This window comes from Balaenoptera physalus (assembly GCF_965194825.1).
Source record: "Balaenoptera physalus genome assembly, chromosome: 5".
Taxonomy (NCBI): domain Eukaryota; kingdom Metazoa; phylum Chordata; class Mammalia; order Artiodactyla; family Balaenopteridae; genus Balaenoptera; species Balaenoptera physalus.
In genome coordinates this window covers 36,398,885-36,417,976 of record NC_138884.1, presented here as the reverse complement: position 1 = coordinate 36,417,976, position 19,092 = coordinate 36,398,885, and the positions used below count along the sequence as shown (strand labels likewise).

General features: G+C 35.2%; 1 protein-coding gene across 4 annotated transcripts in view; it reads left to right on the top strand.

Annotated features, from left to right (window-relative positions):
• Positions 1–19,092, top strand: part of LRBA (LPS responsive beige-like anchor protein) — a 736,878-nt gene that overhangs the window by 92,429 nt on the left and 625,357 nt on the right. For all 4 annotated transcript variants that reach the window (XM_082463287.1, XM_082463288.1, XM_082463286.1 and 1 more), the window contains exons 6-9: positions 3,376–3,497; positions 3,585–3,711; positions 4,404–4,523; positions 6,337–6,483. In XM_082463287.1, the coding sequence (XP_082319413.1) occupies positions 3,376–3,497; positions 3,585–3,711; positions 4,404–4,523; positions 6,337–6,483 (516 nt within the window). The remainder of the gene's footprint in view (positions 1–3,375; positions 3,498–3,584; positions 3,712–4,403; positions 4,524–6,336; positions 6,484–19,092) is intronic.

Here is a 19,092-nt window from a genome sequence, read left to right as displayed (position 1 = left end):
TTCCTCTTTGATTTCTTCAGTGATCTCTTGGTTATTCAGAAATGTATTGTTTAGCCTCCATGCGTTTGTGTTTTTTACGTTTTTTCCCCTGTAATTCATTTCTAAGCTCATAGCGTTGTGGTCAGAAAAGATGCTTGATATGATTTCAGTTTTCTTAGATTTACTGAGCCTTGATTTGAGACCCAAGATGTGTGATCTATCCTGGAGAATGTTCAGTGCACACTTGAGAAGAAAGTGTAATCTACTGTTTTTGGATGGAATGTCCTATAAATATCATTTAAGTCTATCTGGTCTACTGTGTCATTTAAAGCTTCTGTTTCCTTATTTATTTTCATTTTGGATGATCTGTCCATTGGTGTAAGTGAGGTGTTAAACTCCCCCACTGTTCTTGTGTTAGTGTCGATTTCTCTTTTATAGCTGTTAGCAGTTGCCTTGTATATTGAGGTGCTCCTATGTTGGGTGCATATATATTTTTAACTGTTATATCTTCTTCTTGGATTGATCCCTTGATCATTATGTAGTGTCCTTCCTTGTCTCTTGTAACATTCTTTATCTTAAAGTCTATTTTATCTGATATGAGTACTGCTACTCCAGCTTTCTTTTGATTTCCATTTGCATGTAGTATCTTTTTCCATCCCCTCACTTTCAGTCTGTATGTGTCCCTAGGTCTGAAGTGGGTCTCTTGTAGACAGCATATATATGGGTCTTGTTTTTGTATCCATTCAGCAAGCCTGTGTCTTTTGCTTGGAGCATTTAATCCATTCACATTTAAGGTAATTATCGATATGTATGTTCCTATGACCATTTTCTTAATTGTTTTGGGTTTGTTTTTGTAGGTCCTAGTCTTCTCTTGTGTTTCCCACTTAGAGAAGTTCCTTTAGCATTTGTTGTAGAGCTGGTTTGGTGGTGCTGAATTCTCTTAGCTTTTGCTTGTCTGTAAAGCTTTTGATTTTCCATCGAATCTGAATGAGATCCTTGCCGGGTAGAGTAATCTTGGTTGTAGGTTCTTCCCTTTCATCACTTTAAGTATATCATGCCACTCCCTTCTGGCTTGCAGAGTTTCTGCTGAGAAATCAGCTGTTAACCTTATGGGAGTTCCCTTGTATGTTATTTGTCGTTTTTCCCTTGCTGCTGTCAATAATTTTTCTTTGTCTTCAATTTTTGCCAATTTGATTACTGTGTGTCTCGGTGTGTTTCTCCTTGGGTTTATCCTGTATGGGACTCGCTGCGCTTCCATGACTTGGGTGGCTATTTCATTTCCCATGTTAGGGAAGTTTTCAACTATAATCTCTTCAAATATTTTCTCTGGTCCTTTCTCTCTCACTTCTCCTTCTGGGACCCCTATAATGCGAATGTTGTTGTATTTAATGTTGTTCCAGAGGTCTCTTAGGCTGTCTTCATTTCTTTTCATTCTTTTTTCTTTATTCTGTTCTGCAGCAGTGAATTCCACCATTCTGTCTTCCAGGTCACTTATCCGTTCTTCTGCCTCAGTCATTCTTCTATTGATCCCTCCTAGTGTAGTTTTCATTTCAGTTATTGCATTGTTCATCTCTGTTTGTTTGTTCTTTAATTCTTCTAGGTCTTTGTTAAACATTTCTTGCATCTTCTCGATCTTTGCCTCCATTCTTTTTCCGAGGTCCTGGATCATCTTCCCTATCATTATTCTGAATTCTTTTTCTGGAAAGTTGCCTATCTCCACTTCATTTAGTTGTTTTTCTGGGGTTTTTTTCTTGTTCCTTCATCTGGTATATAGCCCTCTGCCTTTTCATCTTGTCTATCTTTCTGTGAATGTGGTTTTTGTTCTGCAGGCTGCAGGATTGTAGTTCTTCTTGCTTCTGCTGTCTGCCCTCTCAAGAATTCTGTATGTATTCTTCTGGATATAAGTTTCTTATCAGATAAATAACTTTTAAATATTTTCTCCTATTCTTTTGGCTTGTCTTTTCACTTTCTTGCTGGTATCCTTTAAAGCACAAAATTTTTAATTTTAATGAAGTCCAATTCATATATTTTTTCTTTCATTGCCTAATTAAGAAGGATTTATCTAACTCAGTGTCACGAAGATTTAACCCTATTTTTTCTTATTAGAGTTTTATATTTTTAGCTCTCACATTTAGGTCTATCATCGATTTGGGGTTAATTTTTTGTGTGACATGTAAGGAAGTGGTCAGCTTCATACCTTTGCTTGTAAATATTAGTTTTCTTAGCAAATTTGTTGAAAACACTATTCTTTCCTCATTGAACTGCCTTGACACTCTTGTTGAAAATCAAGACCACAAATATAAGGGTTTATTTCTGGGCCCTCAGTTCTAGTCCATTGATCTTTATCTCTATGTTTATGCCAATATGGTAAAATGTTCATTACTGTATCTTTGTGTTGTATGTTTTAAATTTGGGAGTATGGGTTTTCCAACTTTGTTCTTCTTTCTCAAGTTTGTTTTGGAGATTTGGGGGCCCTTACAGTATGTACTATGATGTTTTAAATAAAAATTTAAGCCAAGTGGTAAAATCATTTATATAGTGACTTATGAATATAATTTTAAAATGTTATGAAAAAAGTTATGAACGAATCCTCTTCCGCTTTATATTTGCTGTTAAAAAAATTATATTCCAGGCTTTTTCCTTATCTTTTTCTTTCCTTTCTTGTCCCTCTTTCTCTCTTCTGTTACCTTATGTAACATTTCAGCAACAAATTTCCAATTTGATATCACTGCCTACCTCTTTTTTTAAATTTTACTTTTAAATTTTTAAAATTTATTTTAATTTTGGCTGCATTGGATCTTCATTTCTACGGGCAAGCTTTCTCTAGTTGTGTGGAGTGGGGGCTACTCTTCTTTGTGGTGCGCGGGCCTCTCATTGCAGTGGCTTCTCTTGTTGTGGAGCACGGGCTCTAGGCATGTGGGCTCAATAGTTGTGGCTCACGGGCTCTAGAGCACAGTCTCAGTAGTTGTGGCGCACGGGCTTAGCCGCTCCGTGGCATTTGGGATATTCTCAGACTACGGATCAAACCCGTGTCCCCTGCATTGGCAGGTGGATTCTTAACCACTGCGCCAGCAGAGAAGCCCAGTATCTATCTCTTTTAATAGGAATTTCTTTGGACATGTTTATTGTAAGAAATGAAGCACTTATGATTAGTGCATGAAACAGGTTATTTGGAATGTTTCCATTGTTTAATTAAATTAACATCATTACTGTATATTTTGGAATATTTAGAAGTTATTAAAGTCTTCTTTCAGATAAAGAGACTACTGCATATTTTAATCATGATATAGAATAATATCTAGTAGAAATATATATAGCATTGTAAGGTCTCATTTTCATGATTTCAGTAACAAAATTTTTCATTTTGTGTCAGTAACTCAAAGCTTTTTCGTTTAGGCTATTGCATTACCTCCTATAGCCAAATGGCCATACCAGAATGGTTTTACATTTCATACCTGGCTTAGAATGGATCCTGTAAATAACATCAATGTGGATAAAGATAAACCATATTTGTATTGGTATGTATTTCTGTAATTTAGTGTTGTTACTTTACTTTGAAAATGAGAAGAATATTTGGAGATGAAATGAAAACTTATATTTTATAGTTTCAGAACCAGCAAAGGTCTTGGTTATTCTGCACACTTTGTTGGGGGATGTCTAATTATAACATCAGTAAAGTCAAAAGGAAAAGGCTTTCAACACTGTGTGAAATTTGATTTCAAGCCACAAAAGGTATGTGATCTTACTGAGTCATAGTTATGTTACCAAGCTATTCTAACCTTCAGAATGCTTTGCTTTAGTGTTATTGACATAATGTGTGGTAAATCATAGCTCTGTGTTTATACTGTTTTAGAAAATGAAGTGTAAATCACTGGACAATTGTTAACCTCTCTGATTTGGATAATAAAAAGAGTGAATATTTAGTTATTTGTAGAGTTTAAAGGAAATAGAAGGGGAAAATATAAGTGGCAGTTATTTTAGTAGTGGTAGTAGTAATATGTATTTTCTTTTGTACGTTAAAATTTAGAGATTAATAAACTGTTTATTAACAAAATGTACATCTATATATATGTAGATAGGTAAATAGAGAGATAGAACATATATGACAAAATGTTGACAGTTGTGGAAGTGAGATGGTGAGAGAGTTTGTACTAAACTTTTTACTTTTGGGGGTATATTTGAAAACTGTCATAATAAAAAGTTTGAAAAATAATTTCATGGGAAGCTGTTATTTGTTGAGAGTTCCCTTGAATCAATATGGTTCCAGAGGTAGAATATTGAATTTAATAAATGTAGTCTTATTTTATTTTTAGGTTTAATTATAATTTAGCATTTAATTTTTACTTGTTATTATCAGTGTGGTTGAGTTATTGGAAAGATCATTATCTTTATCTTTTTTTTTTTTAACTGTTTTGCTTATTCAGTGGTATATGGTAACTATAGTGCACATTTATAACCGGTGGAAGAACAGTGAGCTTCGATGTTATGTGAATGGTGAGCTTGCTTCCTATGGAGAGATAACATGGTTTGTCAACACCAGTGATGTAAGTAGTTTGAGAAAGCTACGGTGAAATAAGAAAAATATATTTTATATTTAATATAAATTTTAGAATACCACAGTGGTGGATTTTTATAATCATAGTTTGGCTAGCATGTTAATATATTAAGAGAGTAGAACTGTGCTAATATGGCACATATTACTTAGTCCTTGTTATAAAATTATTCTGGAAAGGGTAGAGAAGATTCATAGGTAACAGTGGGTATATCTTGAAAGTATTTGTGTCATTGGTCCATTGATCAAATTAAACCTGAGAGCTCTGCTACAGGCTTCTGATATTTTTTATGAATGAGTTAGATGATGCATGCTTATAAATTTTCCATAAAATTCATAGCTGCTATAGATAACTATTATGTTATAATATTTTCAAGATTCAAAAAGAGATCCATAGGTTAGAGTTAAATTCAAATGTTCTCCCCCTCCCACCCCAATTACATTTTTAATAGAAATCTTGAAAAATACAGATCAGGAAAATGAATACAAGCTTGTAACACTCATTTACCATTAACTCCTCCTTTCATACTTTATTCTATACATATTTACCTATTTTGAAATGCTGACCTTAAGAGCCCAGGTTGTTATAAAAGATAGACTTAGGTTTGAATCCCTTACTGACTGTATGACCTTACTTAGTCTATTAGGCCAAAGTTTGCTCCACCTAAAAATGGGTGTAAAATAGTATGTATCTCAGAAGGTTGATTAAATGAGATACTGTTCACAGATTCATTAGCAGAGTGTCTTGTACAGAATAATTGCTCAATAAATGTTAACTCTAATTTTTTTAAATATAAAAAAGGGATCAGATATGTATACTGCTTTTCAACCTTTTTTTCCCCTTACATTAATCTTTATTGAGTACTTATTGTATTCCAGGCATTGTAATTAATACGTTTATTTTCTGTAAGCCCCAACCTTGCAAGATAAGTACTGTTGTAATCTTCATTTTACCAGTGAAACTGAGCACAGAGAGGTTAAGTAATTTGCCAAAATCAGCAGCGTGGGAAGCAGTGATTTGATCTAGGTGGTTTGTCTTCAGAACCCAAATGTTAAAAATTTTTTTATATTCCTTAATGTCAACACATACTTATTTTTCAACATCCTTCCTAATAGTTTCATGGTATAAAATGATACTTTTAAAGAGATATGGATACTTTTTTTCCTCCTTGTTGTATACATGAGTTTTTAAAATGTGGTCTTTGCAACCTGGATGTTATTAAGAGGAATTTTTTGTCTGAAGAAGAAAAACATACACCTGTTTTTCTTGATTTACACATTCCTTTTGAGAGATTGCATCTACTCCATGACTTTACCCATTGTTTGTATCTTGATGTCTACAAAAAGTTACAGTCTTAACTTCTCACCATACAGAACCCTGTTGGCAATTGCTTCTTCATCCATATTAGTTACAGAAAAGATGCATTCATTATATGTCCCACATTTAACTCATGATTTTCCTCATTGCTCCAAAGCCTGCTCTTCTGTCTGGTTCTTTGGTTGACCAAGTATGATCCTTCAGAGTCCATAATGATTCCTCTGGCTCTGTTTCCTATATCCACTTTGTCATCAGGTTTTGTTTATTGTGCTTTGGAAAACTTGTCTTACCTCCTTTCTATGATGTCTTTCCTGATCTCTACACCAAATGGGAATGAATGAAGTGAAATGCTAAATGAATTATTTTAATCTATTCAGATTATATTTTAGAGTGGGCAAAATATTTATACCAGTATAGTTTGTTATTATTTCTGGAGGAGATAATTTTTTGTTTTTTCTCTAATAAACTTTTCTGTTTTCTTTCACAGACCTTTGACAAGTGTTTCCTGGGCTCATCAGAAACAGCAGATGCTAATAGGGTATTCTGTGGTCAGATGACTGCAGTTTACCTTTTTAGTGAAGCTCTTAATGCAGCTCAGATTTTTGCTATTTATCAATTGGGCCTGGGATACAAGGTACTTTACTTGCTGTTCCCTGCTTAACCAGTGTTAGCTGAGCTTGATTTATAGGTGGGTGGTGCATGGGGCAGCTTACAGCTTGCTTTACTAAACTGTATGTGAAAGTAACCAGAGGCACCATAGGGAAGTCACAGGAGTCCGTCTAAAGGGTATTTTAAAGTTTTGTGGGAAGCATAGTATACTTGTCATATGTGGGGCACTGTGCAAAGTACTAGCTCGAGTTTCAACTTTAATTTATTCTGCATTTCTTTTGGTGATATCATATCCTTGCACAGCCAAGTTTTTAATGCTTACTGTGGTAAAGAGCAAGTACCATGTGAAAATCAGTGTGGAACAGGAAATGAGGATGAGCTATGAAATCTGATTCCAAAATTTGAGAATTTGTGCAGAACCCAAGATGCATATATATCCCATTAATAAATAATTTTACTAATATAATAATGAAGGAAACATTTTTTTTTCAATTTGTGCATTGTTTTTCAAATGGCTAATAAATTGTTAAGTTATAAGGTTAAAATATAAAATATAATTGTTAAAATATAAAATATAAAGTAGTTGGGTCAAACTAATAAACAGAAATGTTCAATATATATTTTGGTCTGGAACACCATAAAAAATTCTGTGAAGCTAAGAGTGTCATGAATCAAGGAAGTTTGGGAACCTTTAGGTTAAGCCATTGTTAATCTAGTTTGGTTTCAGGGAGTGATTTAATGTCTGTTATGTTCCTTTGAAAACAAAATCAACTTGCGTTAATTTACATACTGTTGGAGTCAATAAAGTATACATATTTTAATTAGTTTTGACAAAAGCATAATGCAGCAATCAAGACATAGAACATTTCTATCACAGCAAAAGGTACCTCTCTGCTCTTTCCTAGTCAGTTCCTTGTGCTTCTCTAACCCCACCCCGTTTCTGTTGACGGGCAACTACTGATCTGTTTCTGTCACTGTCAAATAGATTTGTTTTTATTAAGGTTTTATGTAAATAGAATCATGCAATGTGTGCTCCTTGGAGTTGGGTTTCTTCTTAGCATGTTTTAAGATTCATCTATGTTGTTTTGTATTAGTAGTTCCCTCTTATTTATTGCTAAGTAGTGTTCCTTTGTATGAGTATATCACAACTTTTTAACCCATTCATCTCTTGATGAATATTTGGGTTGTTTCCAGATTTTGGCTATTCTGAACAAGCTGCTATGAATATTGGTGTACAATTCTTTGTGTATTTCATAAATATGTAAGAGTGGAATTGTTAACTGGTATGGCAACTGAAACTGCCAAGCTCTTTTCCAAGGTAGTTGCACAATTTTACATTTCTACAAGCAATGTATGAGCTTTCTACTTACTCCACATCCTGTTAACACCTGGTATTGCTGGTCTTTTTAATATTAGACATTTGAGTGGGTCCCTAGCAGTTTCTCGTTCTGGTTTTAATTTGCATTTTTGTAATTCCTAGAGATGCTGAGCATCTTTGCATTGCTTATTGGCCGCTTGTGTATCTTCTTTTGTTAAGTGTGTATTCAAATCTTTTGCCCATTTTTTGTTTGGTTTGTTTTCTTATTGTTGAGTTTTGAAGTTTCTTTATATATTATGGATATAAGTCCTATATAATAAGTCCTTATAACTTATAAGTCCTTTATAAGTTTCTTTATATATTATGGATATCAGATGTATGAGTTACAAATATTTTCCCCCCAGTCTCTGTCTTGCCTTTTTGTTTTCTTAATCTGGCTTTTGAAGAACATAGGAATTTAATTATTATGGATTCCAATTTAACAGTTTTTCGTATTATTCTCATGATTTTTGTGTCTTATCTAAGAAATCTTTGCTGATTCCAAGGTTAGAAAGATTTACTCATGTTTTCTTCTAAGTATTATATTTTTAGCATTTATATTTAGGCCTGTGATCCATTTTCAGTTAATTTTTATGTATGGTATGAGCTAACTATCAAGGTTTATTTTATCTTTTGTTTTTCATAAGGATACCCTGGTGTTCCAGCACTATTTGTTTTTTAAATACTATTCTTTCTCCATTCATTGCCTTACTGTGGCATCTTTGAGGCTCTATTTGATTTCAGTTACTTAGCTGTCTTTTTTTATGCTAATACTTTACTGTCTTGATTATTGTAGCTTTGTAGTAAGTCTTGAAAACCGGAAGTCTAAACCATCAACTATTCTTTTTCAAATCCTTTGCGATTTTCTAAGTCCTTTGCATTTCTAGATGTATTTTAGAACCAGCTTATCACTTTCTACAAAAAAGTCTACTGGGGTTTTATTTGGTACTGTATTAACATATAGATCAGTTAGAGGATAATTGACATCTCACTAATACTGGATTATCCAATCTGTGACCATGATATCTCTTTATTTACTTAGGTCTTTATTAATTTCTCCCAGCAGTGTTTTTTGGTTTTCATTGTACAGGTCATGCATACATTTTGTTAAATGTATTTTTAAGTATTTCATGTTTTTTAGGTAATATCTTAAGTTGCATTTTTTAAAAAGTTAATTTCCATTCATTTGTTCCTAGTGTATAGAAATATAGTTGAGTTTTATTGACTTCTTAACAGGACCTTGCTGAACTTGCTAATTAGTTTTACTAGTTTTTTGTTGTTGCTGTTTTAGTATTTTCTACATACTTGTTCATGTAGACTGTAAGCTTTACTTCTTCATATCCAATCTGTACGCCTTTTCTCTTTTTTCCCTTATTGTACTAAATAGGACCTCCAGGATAAATAGTTAAAATAGAAATGACAAGAGTAGACATTTTTGCCTTGTTCCTGATTTTAGAGGGAAAGCATTCATACATACTTTATAGACGCTTTTTCAAGTTGAGAAATTTCTTTTCTATTTCTTGTTTTCTGAGAGTTTTTATTAGAAGGATACTGAATTTTGTAAAATGAATCTTGCTTTTTTATTGAGTCAGTCAATCTCTGCCTTTCATTGGAATGTTCACATAATTTACATCCGATGTATCAATAAGTATAGATATTGTGTGACTTAAATCTACTGTCTTGCTATTTGTTTTCTATTCCTTTCATCTGTTCTTTGATTCTTTCCTCTTTCTCTGCTTTGATTTAGATTGCCTATTATTTAGTATTTCACTTATTTCTACTATTGGTTTATTAGTTTTTTTTTTAAACTTTAACTTATCATAGTCTACCAATAAATGACATTGTACAGTGTAAGACCTTTCCAACATAATCCTGCAATTCCCTGTCCTGTCCTCAGTTTTGTTATTTTCGTAGATTTTACTTCTTCATATATTATGGTCCTTTTGATACATTTTTATTATTTTTGATTCATTCATTTATATTTTTAAAAAATGAAAAATGAAGAAGATCATATACTTTGTATTTACCTCTGTATTTATCTATGTATTCACCATTTCTAGGATACTTCTTTGTGTAGATTCATGTTTCCGTCTCATATCATTTTCCTTCCATTTGAATTGTTTTATTATTTCTTATAATGGAGATTTACTGTCAGTGGCTTTTGTGAGCTTTAATTTGTCTGAAAAAGCCTTTGTTCTTCTTTCAGCTTTGAAAAATAGTTTTACTGATTATAAAATTTTAAGGTGACAGTCTTCTTTTTTGAGCTTTTTAAAGATACTCTTTTGTTTAACTGACTTGCATAGTTTCTAACAAGAAGTGTGTGGCCTTCCTCTATATGTAATATGTCTTTTTTTTCTCTTGCTGGTTTTAAGATTTACTCTTGTCACTGATTTTTAGAAAATGAATATAATATATGTTGGTATGGGTTTATGTGTGTGTGTGTGTATGTGTGTGCATGTTTAGCCTACTTTAGATTATTTGAACTTCTCAGTTCTGTGGGTTTATGGTTTTGGTGAAATATGAAACTTTTTGCTATTATTTCTTTAATATATTTTCTGATTTTTTTCTTCTTCTAGAATTCATATTACATTTATTTTAGACCTTAGATATAAGCAAACAGAGCATTGAGATGCTATTTTTTGCCTAATTTGTAAGAAATGTTTTGTTTTGCATTATTTTCATGGTATTATCTTTATGTTCACTAATCCTTCTTTATCAAATGCCTTATTGCCGTTAACTCTGTCAAGCGAATTATTCATTTCAAATATTTTTTGTATTGATAAGTTTTGATAATTTTCATTATCTATTTTTCTCCTTTCAGTGTTGTCTTAAAAAAAATACCTGACCATAGTTGTAACTATTCTAATGTCTTTTTCTTCTAATTTCATCATCTGTATTTCTGGGTTTATTTTTATTTACTGATAGTCTGCTGGTTATTTCAGACTTTGTTGTTTGTTTAGTAATTTTGGATTAGATATTGGACATTATGATTTTTACCACATAAATGTCTGGATTTCGCTGCTTTTTTTTTTTGAAAGATCGTTGGGCTTTATTCTTCTAGTCAGTAGATTACTTTCAGTTATGTTTACTTGAAGTTTGTTTTATTTTGCCATTTTTTATTTTATTTTTTTTAAACATCTTTATTGGAGTATAATTGCTTTACAATGGTGTGTTAGTTTCTGCTTTATAACAAAGTGAATCAGCTATACATATATCTCCATATCTCCTCCCTCTTGTGTCTCCCTCCCACCCTCCCTATCCCACCCCTATAAGTGGTCACAAAGCACTGAGCTGATCTCCCTGTGCTATGTGGCTGCTTCCCATTAGCTATCTGTTTTACATTTGGTAGTGTATATATGTCCATGCCACTCTCACTTCGTCCCAGCTTACCCTTCCCCCTCCCTGTGTCCTCAAGTCCATTCTCTATGTCTGTGTCTTTATTCCTGTCCTGCCCTTAGGTTCTTCAGAACCATTTTTTTTTTTTTTTTAGATTCTATATATATGTGTTAGCATACGGTATTTGTTTTTCTCTTTCTGACTTACTTCACTCTGTATGACAGACTCTAGGTCCATCCACCTCACTACAAATAACTCAATTTCATTTCTTTTTATCGCTGAGTAATATTCCATTGTATATATGTGTCACAACTTCTTTATCCATTCATCTGTTGATGGACACTTAGGTTGCTTCCATGTCCTGGCTATTGTCAATAGAGCTGCAATGAACATTTTGGTACATGACTCTTTTTGAATTATGGTTTTCTCAGGGTATATGCCCAGTAGTGGGATTGCTGGGTCATATGGTAGTTCTATTTTTAGTTTCTTAGGGAAGCTCCATACTGTTCTCCATAGTGGTTGTATCAATTTACATTCCCACCAACAGTGCAAGAGGGTTCCCTTTTCTCCACACCCTCTCCAGGATTTATTGTTTGTAGATTTTTTGATGATGGCCATTCTGACCAGTGTGAGATGATATCTCATTATAGTTTTGATTTACATTTCTCTAATGATTAATGATGTTGAGCATTCTTTCATGTGTTTGTTGGCAATCTGTGTATCTTCTTTGTAGAAATGTCTATTTATGTCTTCTGCCCATTTTTGGATTGGGTTGTTTATTTTTTTGATGTTGAGCTGCATGAGCTGCTTGTAAATTTTGGAGATTAATCCTTTGTCAGTTGCTTCATTTGCAAATACTTTCTCCCATTCTGCGGGTTGTCTTTTCATCTTGTTTATGGTTTCCTTTGCTGTGCAAAAGCTTTTAAGTTTCATTAGGTCCCATTTGTTTATTTTTGTTTTTATTTCCATTTCTCTAGGAGGTGGATCAAAAAGGATCTTGCTGTGATGTATGTCATAGAGTGTTTTGCTTATGTTTTCCTCTAAGAGATTTATAGTCTCTGGCCTTACATTTAGGTCTTTAATCCATTTTGAGTTTATTTTTGTGTATGGTGTTAGGGAGTGTTCTACTTTCATTCTTTTACCTATAGCTGTCCAGTTTTCCCAGCACCACTTATGGAAGAGGCTGTCTTTTCTCCATTGTATAGTCTTGCCTCCTTTATCAAAAATAAGGTGACCATATGTGCGTGGGTTTATCTCTGGGCTTATTATCCTGTTCTGTTGATCTATATTTCTGTTTTTGTGCCCGTACCATACTGTCTTGATTACTGTAGCTTTGTCGTATAGTCTGTAGTCTCCAGACTACTGTACTACTGTAGTTGGAGCCTCCAGACTACTGTACTACTGTATTTGGAGCCTGTTTCCTCCAACTCCGTTTTTCTTTCTCAAGAATGCTTTGGCTATTTGGGGTCTTTTGTGCTTCCATACAAATTGTGAAATTTTTTGTTCTAGTTCTGTGAAAAATGCCATTGATAGTTTGAAAGGGAGTGCATTGAATCTGTAGATTGCTTTGGGTGTGTTAGTTATTTTCACAATGTTGATTCTTCCAATCCAAGAACATGGTATATGTCTCCATCTGTTTGTATCATCTTTAATTTCTCTAATCAGTGTCTTACAGTTTTCTGCATACATGTCTTTTGTCTCCTTAGGTAGGTTTATTCCTACGTAGTTTATTATTTTGGTTGCAGTGGTAAATGGGAGTGTTTCCTTAATTTCTCTTTCAGATTTTTCATCATTAGTGTATAGGAGTGCAAGAGATTTCTGTGCATTAATTTTGTATCCTGCTACTTTACCAAATTCATTGATTAGCTCTAATAGTTTCCTGGTAGCATCTTTAGGTTTCTCTATGTATAGTATCATGTCATCTGCAAACAGTGACAGCTTTACTTCTTCTTTTCTGATTTGGATTCCTTTTATTTCTTTTTCTTCTCTGATTGCTGTGGCTAGAACTTCCAAAACTATGTTGAATGATAGTGGTGAGAGTGGACAACCTTGTCTTGTTCCTGATGTTAGAGGAAATGGTTTCAGTTTTTCACCATTGAGAATGATGTTGGCTGTGGGTTTGTCGTATATGGCCTTTATTATATTGAGGTAAGTTCCCTCTATGCCTACTTTCTGGAGGGTTTTTATCAGAAATGGGTGTTGAATTTTTTCAGAAGCTTTTTCTGCATCTATTGAGACGATCATATGGTTTTTCTTCTTCAAATTGTTAATATGGTTTATCACATTGATTTATTTGCGTATATTGAAGAATCCTTGCATTCCTGGGATAAACCCCACTTGATAATGGTGTATGATCCTTTTAATATGCTGTTGGATTCTGTTTGCTAGTATGTTGAGGATTTCTCATCTATGTTCATCAGTGATATTGGTCTGTAGTTTTCTTTTATTGTGACATCTTTGTGTGGTTCTGGTATCAGGGTTATGGTGGCCTCGTAGAATGAGTTGGAGAGTGTTCCTCCCTCTGCTATATTTTGGAAGAGTTTGAGAAGGATAGGTGTTAGCTCTTCTCTTAATGTTTGATATAATTCACCTGTGAAGCCATCTGGTCCTGGGCTTTTGTTTGTTGAAAGATTTTAAATCACAGTCTCAATTTCAGTGCTTGTGATTGGTCTGTGTATATTTTCTATTCCTTCCTGGTTGAGTCTCGGAAGGTTGTGCTTTTCTAAGAATTTGTCCATTTCTTCCAGGTTGTCCATTTTATTGGCATAGAATTGCTTGTAGTAATTTCTCATGATCCTTTGTATTTCTGCAGTGTCAGTTGTTACTTCTCCTTTTTCATTTCTCATTTTATTGATATGAGTCTTCCTTTTTTCCTTGATGAGTCTGGCTAATGGTTTATCAATTTTGTTTATCTTCTCAAAGAAGCAGCTTTTAGTTTTATTGATCTTTGAAATTGTTTCCTTCATTTCTTTTTCATTTATTTCTGATCTGCCCTTTATGATTTCTTTCCTTCTGCTAACTTTGGGGTTTTTTTTTTGTTCTTCTTTCTCTAATTGCTTTAGGTGTAAGGTTAGGTTGTTTATTTGAGATGTTTCTTGTTTCTTGAGGTAGGATTTTATTGCTATAAACTTCAATCTTAGAACTGCTTTTGCTGCATCCCATAGGTTTTGGATTGTCGTGTTTTCATTGTCCTTTGTTTCTAGGTATTTTTTGATTTCCTCTTTGATTTCTGCAGTGATTTCTTGGTTATTTAGTAGTGTATTGTTTAGCCTCCATGTGTTTGTATTTTTTACAGATTTTTTCCTGTAAGTGATATCTAGTCTCATAGCGTTGTGGTCAGAAAAGATACTTGATATGATTTAAATTTTCTTAAATTTACCAATCCTTGATTTGTAACCCAAGATATGGTCTATCCTGTAGAATGTTCCATGAGCACTTGAGAAGAAAGTGTATTCTGTTGTTTTTGGATGGACTGTCCTATAAGTATCAATTAAGTCCATCTTGTTTAATGTATCATTTAAAGCTTGTGTTTCCTTATTTATTTTCATTTTGGATGATCTGTGCATTGGTGAAAGTGGGGTGTTAACGTCCATTACTATTATTGTGTTACTGTTGATTTCCCCTTTTATGGCTGTTAGTATTTGCCTTATGTATTGAGGTGCTCCTATGTTGGGTGCATAAATATTTACAAGTGTTATATATTCTTCTTGCATTGATCCCTTGATCATTATGTAGTGTCCTTCTCTGTCTCTTCTAATAGTCTTTATTTAAACATCTATTTTGCCTGATATGAGAATTGCTACTCCAGCTTTCTTTTGTTTTCCACTTGCATGGAATATCTTTTTCCATCCCCTCACTTTCAGTCTGTATGTGTCCGTAGGTCTGAAGTGGGTCTCTTGTAGACAGCATCTATATGGGTCTTGTTTTTGTATCTATTCAGCCAGTCTGTGTCTTTTGGTTGGAGCATTTAATCCATTTGCATTTAAGGTAATTATTGATATGTATGTTCCTATTACCATTTTCTTAATTGTTTTGGGTTTGTTATTGTAGGTCTTTTCCTCCTCTTGTTTTCCTCCCTAGAGAAGTTCCTTTAGCATTTGTTGTAAAGCTGGTTTGGTGGTGCTAAATTCTCTTAGCTTTTGCTTGTTTGTAAAGGTTTTAATTTCTCTGTCAAATCTGAGTGAGATCCTTGCTAGGTAGAGTAATCTTGGTTGTAGGTTTTTCCCTTTCATCACTTTAAATATGTCCTGCCACACCCTTCTGGCTTGCAGAGTTTCTGCTGAGAAATCAAGTGGTAACCTTATGGGGATTCCCTTGTATGTTACTTGTTGCTTTCCCTTGCTGCTTTTAATATTTGTTCTTTGTATTTAAATTTTGATAGTTTGATTAATAGTTGTATTAGTGTGTTTTTTCTTGGATTTATCCTGTATGGGACTCTCTGTGCTTCCTGGACTTGATTAACTATTTCCTTTTTCATATTAGGGAAGTTTTCAACTATAATCTCTTCAAATATTTTCTCAGTCCCCTTCTTTTTCTCTTCTTCTTCTGGGACCACTGTAATTCGATTGTTGGTGCGTTTAATGTTGTTCCAGAGGTCTCTGAGACTGTCCTCAATTCTTTTCATTCTTTTTTCTTTATTCTGCTGTGTGGTAGTTATTTCCACTATTTTATCTTCCAGGTCACTTATCCGTTCTTCTGCCTCAGTTATTCTGCTATTGATTCCTTCTAGAGAATTTTTAATTTCATTTATTATGTTGTTCATCATTGTTTGTTTGCTCTTTAGTTCTTCTTGGTCCTTGTTAAATGTTTCTTGTATTTTCTCCATTCTATTTCCAAGATTTTAGATCATCTTTAATATCATTATTCTGAATTCTTTTTCAGGTAGACTGCCTATTTTCTCTTCATTTGCTTGGTCTGTTGGGCTTTTACTTTCCTCTTTCATCTGCTGTGTATTTCTCTGTCTTCTGTTTTGCTTAACTTAGTGTGTTTGGGGTCTCCTTTTTGCAGGCTGCATGTTCTTAGTTCCCGTTGTTTTTGGTGTCTGCTGCCAGTGGGTAAGGTTGGTTCAGTGGGCTGTGTAGGCTTCCTGGTGGAGGGGACTGGTGCCTGTGTTTTGGTGGATGAAGCTGGATATTGTCTTTCTGGTGGGCAGGACTGTGTCCAGTCATGTGTTTTGGGTTGTCTGTGACCTTATTATGATTTTAGGCAGCCTCTCTGCTAATGGTTGTGGTTGTGTTCCTGTCTTGCTAGTTGTTTGGCATGGGGTGTCCAGCCTTGTAGCTTGCTGGTCGTTGAGTGGAGCTGGGTCTTAGTGTTGAGATGGAGATATTTGGGAGAGCTTTTGCTGTTTGATATTATGTGTAGCCGGGAGGTCTCTTTTGTTCCAATGTCCTGAACTCGGCTTTCCCATCTCAGAGGCTCAGGTCTGACCCCTGGCCAATGCACCAAGACTCTGTCAGCCACACGGCTCAGAAGAAAAGGGTAGAAGAGAAAAGAAAGGAAGAAAGAATAAAGAAGTAAATAAATCAATACATTAAATAAAATTATTAAAATAAAAAGTTAAAAAATATTATTAAAAATAAAAAAGTAGTAAAAGAAAGAAAGCAGAGAGCAACCAAACCAATAAATAAATCCACCAATGATAACAAGTGCTAAAACCTACACAAAAAAAAAAAACCAACAAAACAAACAAACAAAAAATGGAGAGATAGAACCCTAGGACAAATGGTAAAAGCAAAGCTCTACAGACCTAATTAGACAAAGAAGCATACACACACACACTCACAAAAAGAGAAAAAGGAAAAAATATATATATATTAAAAAAAAAAGGAAGAGAGCAAGGAAATCAATAAACAAATCTACCAATGATAATAAGCTCTAAACACTAAACTGAGATAAACATAAAACCAGAAATAAATTAGATGCAGAAAGCAAACCTCAAGTCTACAGTTGCTTCCAAAGTCCACCGCCTTAATTTTGGGATGATTCGTTGTCTATTCAGGTATTCCACAGATGTAGGGTACATCAAGTTGATTGTTCAGATTTAATCCGCTGCTCCTGAGGTTGTATGGAGAGATTTCCCTTTCTCTTCTTTGTTTGCACAGCTCCTGGGGTTCAGCTTTCGATTTGGCCCCGCCTCTGCGCATAGGTCGCCTGAGGGCATCTGTTCTTCGCTTAGACAGGACAGGGTTAAAGGAACAGCTGATTAGGGGGCTCTGGCTCACTCAGGCCGGGGGGAGTGAGGGGTATGGAACGTGGGACAAGCTTGCGGCGGCAGAGGTCATTGTGATGTTGGGCAGAGGCCAGTGTGATGTTGCAACAGCCTGAGGCCTGCCGTATGTTCTCCCCCGGCAAGTTGTCCCTCGATCACGGGACCCTGGCAGTGGCGGGCTGCACAGGCTCCTGGGATGGGAGATGTGGATAGATGTGGATAGCCTTGCACAGAGGCTTCTTTGTGGCTGCAGCAGCATCCTTAGCGTTTCATGCCTGTCTCTGGTGTCTGCGCTGATAGACGCGGCTTGTGCCTGTCTCTGGAGCTCGTTTAGGTGGTGCTCTGAATCCCCTCTCCTCGTGCACCCCGAAACAATGGTCTCTTGCCTCTTAGGCAGGTCCAGAGTTTTCCCGGACTCCCTCCTGGCTAGCTGTGGTGCACTAGCCCCCTTCAGGCTGTGTTCATGCAGCCAACCCTAGTCCTCTCCCTGGGATCTGACCTCCGAAGCCTGAGCCTCAGCTCCCAGCCCCCACCCACCCTGGCAGGTGAGCTGACAAGCCTCTCGGGCTGGTGAGTGCTGGTCGGCACCGATCCTCTGTGCGGGAGTCTCTCCGCTTTGCCCTCTGCACCTCTGTGGCTGCGCTCTCCTCCGTGGCTCTGAAGCTTTCCCCCACCCACACCGTGTCTCCACCAGTGAAGGGGCTTCCTAGTGTGTGGAAACCTTTCCTCCTTCACAGCTCCCTCCCACTGGTGCAGGTTCCATCCCTATTCTTTTGTCTCTGTTTTTTCTTTTTTCTTTTGCCCTACCCAGGTACATGGGGAGTTTCTTGCCTTTTGAGAAGTCTGAGGTCTTCTGCCAGTGTTCATTAGGTGTTCTGTAGGCGTTGTTCCACGTGTAGATGTATTTCTGATGTATTTGTGGGGAGGAAGGTGATCTCCACGTCTTACTTCTCTGCCATCTTGAAGGTCTCTGAAGTTTGTTTTACTTTTAAGCTTTGATAATTGGTCCCAGAACAGCCTTTACTCTGAATGAGTTTTTTAAAATGGAAGTTTTATTGAGATATAATTCACATATCTTACCATTCACCCATTTATTATGTATAATTCAGTGATTTTTATTGTATCACAAAGTTGTGCAAACATTACCACTCTCTAATGTTAAAGTATGTTCATCCCCCAAAGAAGTAGTATACTTATCAGCATTCCCTCCTGATTTTTCCTGCTTCCCAGTACTCTAATCTAATTCTATTTGTATAGATTTGTCTCTTCTGGACAATTCATGTAAAGGAAAGTATACAGTATGAGATCTTTTGTGGTTGACGTTTTTTCAGTTAGTATAATGTTTTCAGGGTCCACCTATGTTGTAGTATGCATTAATACTTCATTCCTTTTTATTACTAAATAATATTGTGTGGGTATATCACATTTTATCTATTTGTCAGTTGATGGTCATTGGGCTGTTTCCACCTTTTGGCTGTTATGAACAATGCTGCTATGAACCCTTCTGTACAAGGTTTTATGTGCACACATGTTTTTATTTCTCTTGGGTATGTACCTAGAGTGGAATTGCTGGTAATATGGTAACTCTCCACTTAACTTTTTAAGAAATTTCAAGATTGCTTTCCAAAGTGGCCACATCATTTTACATTACCGCAGCTGTATTTGAGGATTTCGATGTCTTCATATTCTCTTGAACACCTGTTATTATCTGACTTTTTGATTATAGCCAT